Genomic DNA, 5,000 nt, shown 5'->3' on the forward strand with positions numbered 1-5,000 from the left:
TTCATAATACGTATTCATGCACAAACGAACAACGGAAACAAGTGAAAGTTGATGATGGAATTCAAATCTATTCAAAATTCAGGTTAACAGCTTTACACATTATGTCAAAGATATTCATTATATATATTTTTTTTTTTTCAAAAGACAATGATATACTAATATATTCCAGATGTCTAATTAACGCGCCTTGAATATTGAGTTAAACTGGATAATTAATCTATTGTCTACAGTAGCTGAAATGTGAATTTTTTTCTATCGTTTTTCAAATATAGAGAGTGTGAACGGAATTAGGTTAATAAGAGGAAAAGGGGGAAGTAGATTAAATGCAAATCAAATGTAAATAAGTGTAATGTATTTCACTAGATTTTATAATCATGCTCTCTCTCTCTCTTTGATTTCAGGCGCTATGTCGATAAAGCGGATATGGCTTGGCAGTCTAATGGGTAAGTAGACCTTATGGTTCTTGTTTTTTTCGTATCGATGTGGCTTAATGGTATGAATTGTTATTATTTTGATTACTATGAATTTTATTATTATTATTATTATTATTTTGTTATTATAAGAATTATTATCATTATTATTATTATTATCATTATTATTATCATGATCATCATTACCATAATTTGATTAATATTATTATCATATCATCACTATCATTATTACGTCCACCGCCATTATCATAGGCGAGTCTGGGGTTCGTTCAGTGGGGGGGGGGGAGACGTATCTCTATGTACTTGATGTAAATGATATTTTCCCCTTTCCCCTTTCCCCTCTTATCCCTTTTTCCGGTTTCCCTTTTTTACTCCTTTCTCTCCCTTCCCCTTCCCCTTCCTTCCTATTTTTTTCTTCGTCTCCATGTTCGCTCCCTGTTCCCCTTTTCCTTTCCTTGTCTCTTTTTTCCCTCATTCCCCCTTTTGGTTTCCTATTTCCTCTCTTCGTTCTCCTCTTCCCCTTTCCCCTCTCCCTGCGGCCTCGCTCTTTCCCCCTCCCTTTCTCTACCCTCCCCCTCTCTATCGTCTTTTCTCTCTTCTCTTTTTCCTGTTTCTCCCTCTTCTCCTTTCCCCTTTTTCTCCTTTCCCCTTCTCTATTTTCCGCTCCCGCCTTTCCTTTCCTTCCATCCCCATTCCTCTTCTCCCTCTCTTCCTCCTCTCTCACCCCTCCCCTCCTCCCCTTCTTCTCCTCTTTTCCCCTCTCTCTCTTCCCCACTCCTTCCTCTCACCCCCTCCCCTCTCCTCTCCCCTCTCTCTTACCTTCCCTATTCCCTCCTTTCACCTATTCCCCTCTCGCCCCATTCCCCTCTCCCCCTCTTCCTTCTCCTTTTTCCCCTCTTCACCTCTGGTCCCAGCAGCATGTCTCTATGTTTGTTTTGCTGATTAAACTGCACGTGTAAACATGGCGCTGCTGCGAGAAAGATGGCGTCGGAGAAATGTTTATTGAGATATTTTTCCTTCACTCTTTCTCGTCAAGACGGAGGAAGAATGGAAAAGAGAAAGAGAAAGAGAAAGCGGGCACGCACGCATGCACATGCGTATACATGCGTGCGTGCCCCCCCCCCCCCACATACACACGCACGCACACGCACATGCACGCACGCACGCACACACGCACGCACGTACACACGCACACACGCACACACGCACACACGCACACACGCACACACCACACACACACACACACACACACACACACACACACACACACACACACACACACACACACACACACACACACACACACCACACACACACACACACACACACACACACACACACACACACACACACAGTGATAGATAGTCGGTTAGAAATGAGAGAGAGAGAGAGAAAGAAAGGGAGAGAGAAAGAACGAGAGAAAGAGAGCACAAATTCAGAAACCAGATGGGTGGCGGAATCCTTAATCTACAACAACTCTCAACTCACGCATATCTCTAGGTGATAATTATCTTCCCTTCACCCGCCCAATTACAGCCCCCCCCCTAACCTCCATGCCCCCCACCCTCGTCCCCTTCAACCCGGCCCCCCACTCCCCTCCCCCCTATTCCAGTCTTCTCTTGGCGAAAACAAGATGCGATTGGGCGTGGGCGTGGATGGGTGCGTGGGGTGGGGGTGTCAGGAGAGAGGGGGCGGGGGGAGCGGGGAGGGGGAAGGGCAGATGGGCGGGTCGTGCGTTCACTTGTCACGAAAATGGCGCTTGGTGACGTCGACCGGGCGTGCGTTCATAAACACTGTGAGGTATTATGAAATGGCATTGTATCCGCATCGTCAAGGAATTTGTCGTGTTTATGTGCGTTTCGATTCTTTGTGAGTCTTACATGTGATTCGTTTTTCGTTCCGTTAGCATCCGCACGTTAAGGAATTTATAGTTTTTTTATGCGGGTTCTCTGAGTTTGTGAAATGTGACTCGTTTTTCGTTCCGTAGCATCCGCACATTAAGGAATTTATATATATATATATATATATATATATATATATATATATATATATATATATATATATATATATATATATATATATTATATATTTTTTTTTTTTTTTTTTTTTTTTTTTTTTTTTTTTCTTTTTTTTTTTTTCTTTCTTTTTTTATGTGGGTTTCGATTCTCTGAGTTTGTGAAATGTGACTCGTTTTTCGTTCCGTAGCATCCGCACGTTAAGGAATTTATATTTTTCTATGTGGGTTTCGATTCTCAAAGCTTGTGAAATGTGACTCGATTTTTTTCTTTCCTTAACGTCCCCTGTTCAACGAATTTATAATGTTTATATGCGTTTCGATTCTCTGCAAATTTGTTGCATGTGATTTGTCCTTATCTCTGGCTTTGAAACTTGTTCCCCTCGGTTGCAAAAGGAGAGTAATGTGCAATAGAGCAAATGTTAAATCTTGCTTCAGATTACAAAGAGAATTAATTAAGAAACTAATGACCGGAGGAGAAATTCGAGGACGGATTAATGATATGTCCTCCTCTCCCTTCTCCCGTCTTCTCCCTTTCTCCCTTTCTCCCCTCTTCCCTCTCCTCCCTGTCTGGCGTACGCTCGGGGAGACTGACCAGCCGAGGGTGCCAGAGACAGTGCCATTCGAAAGGTCAAGGTGTCGAGACAGTAACACTCAGCCTTTCGTTAACCTCTTTTCTATTTCCTTCCCTCTTCCCCTCCTTTGTTTTTATTCCTTCTCTTCTATACACATTGTTCTTACTTTTCTGGCACACTTCTTTTTTCTTTTCATTCTCTCTTCCATTCCTTTTTTCTCTCTCTCTTCTATATACCCTGTTCTTACTTTTCAAGCACATCTTTTTTATATCTTATTCTCTCTCTACCATTCTACCTTTACCATCTTTATCATTCTCTTTTTCTCCTTTCTTTCTCCCAGATGTCGATTTTTTTTTATCTCCTTCATTCCTTCTCTTGCAATTTTCTCTGCAACTGGTCTCGTCTTGCAAGGGTTGACTGCAACGTTATTCAGTGAGACTTGTTGTCACTCGGTGTCCGACTTTCGCATCTGTGTTATCATATTCTATTTTCCTTCCTCTCTCTCTCTCTCTCTCTCTCTCTCTCTCTCTCTCTCTCTCTCTCTCTCTCTCTCTCTCTCTCTCTCTCTCTCTCTCTCTCTCTCTCTCTCTCTCTCTCTCTCTCTTTCCCTCTCTTTCTCTATTTCTCTATTTCTTTCTTTCTTTCTTCTTCTTCTTCTTCTTCATCATTATCCTTACTACTTTTCACTCGCGGTTGTTATCACCTTCGATCTTTCGATTTTTTTCCTTCTCTCTCTTCTTCTTTTTTCCCCTTGCTTCTTTTCGTTCGTCGTGTGAACCAGTTTCCTTTCCTTTAGGTCAGGGAGGTTCAGGTTTGTGCCTTTTGGTTACACACAGACTGACACACACGCAACCAGTGTGTGTGTGTGTGTGTGTGTGTGTGTGTGTTATGTATGTATGTATGTATGTATGTATGTATGTATGTGCATGTGCATGTGCATACACAAATACACACACAAACACACACACACTTATATATATGTATACAGCACACCGACATCCACATTTCTCTCCATCAATCTTTCTTCCTTTCATTTGAACATCTACAGCGAACATATCTCCGTCTCCCTGACCCTCAGACGATTAGGTAACCCGAGGTAAGGTAAGGGCGGCGAGATGTGAGGGTGAAAGGCCGACTGTGGGCGTGAGTCGGCGTGTGTGCGTTTGTTTGTATAGAAGGGGGGGTAGGGTGGAAAAGTAGCGGGGAGGAGGAGGAGGAGGAGGAGGAGGAGGAGGAGGAAGAGGAAGAGGTGGGACGGGTGGGGGAGGGGGAGGAGGAAGAGGAGGAAGAGGGGAGACGGGCGGGGGAGGGGGAGGAGGAGGAAGAGGGGGGGCGGGTGGGGGAGGGGAGGAGGAGGAGGAGGAGAGGAGGAGGAGGAGGAGGAGGAGGTGGAGGTGGAGGAGGAGAGGGAGGGGGAGGAAGTGGAGGAAGAGGAGGAGGAGGAGAAGAAGAAGAAGAAGAAGATGAAGATGAAGATGAAGATGAAGAAGAAGAAGGAGGAGGAGGTGGAGGTAGGAGGAGGTGGAGGTGGAAGTGGAGGAGGAGAGGAGGACGGATGGGGGTGGGGGAGGAGTAGTAGGGGGAGGGGGAGGGGGAGGAGTAGGAGTAGGAGGAGGAAGAGGGATGGGGGACGAGCTGGAGGAGGAGAAGAAGAAGAAGAAGAAGAAGAAGAAAAGGGATGGGGGACGACGAAAAGGAGAAGAAGGAGAAGGAGGGGAAAGAGGAAAAAGAGTGATAGGGGACGTGGTGGAGGAGGAGGAGGAGGAGGGGGGGAGGAGAAGGAGGTGGATGAGGGAAAGGAGGATACTGAGGAGGAGGAGGGACTAGGAAGAAGGTGGGGGATAAGAATGAGGAGGCGGAGGGGAAAGGGAAGAGAAAGGAAAGGAGAAAGGTAAAGAAAAGGAGGAGAAGGAGGGTAAGGAAGAGAAGGAGGAGGAGGAGAAGGAAAAGATGAAGGACAGGAGAAGGAGGGGAGGGAAT

General features: G+C 45.0%; 1 protein-coding gene across 4 annotated transcripts in view; it reads left to right on the forward strand.

The window, feature by feature from the left end:
• LOC119579414 (proteoglycan 4-like) overlaps positions 1–5,000 on the forward strand; it is a 67,223-nt gene that overhangs the window by 20,284 nt on the left and 41,939 nt on the right. For all 4 annotated transcript variants that reach the window (XM_037927216.1, XM_037927217.1, XM_037927215.1 and 1 more), the window contains exon 2: positions 402–443. In XM_037927216.1, coding sequence (XP_037783144.1) covers positions 407–443 — 37 coding nt within the window. In that variant the 5' untranslated portion in view covers positions 402–406. The remainder of the gene's footprint in view (positions 1–401; positions 444–5,000) is intronic.

The sequence above is a fragment of the Penaeus monodon genome, chromosome 12, assembly GCF_015228065.2.
Source record: "Penaeus monodon isolate SGIC_2016 chromosome 12, NSTDA_Pmon_1, whole genome shotgun sequence".
Classification (NCBI taxonomy): Eukaryota; Metazoa; Arthropoda; class Malacostraca; order Decapoda; family Penaeidae; genus Penaeus; species Penaeus monodon.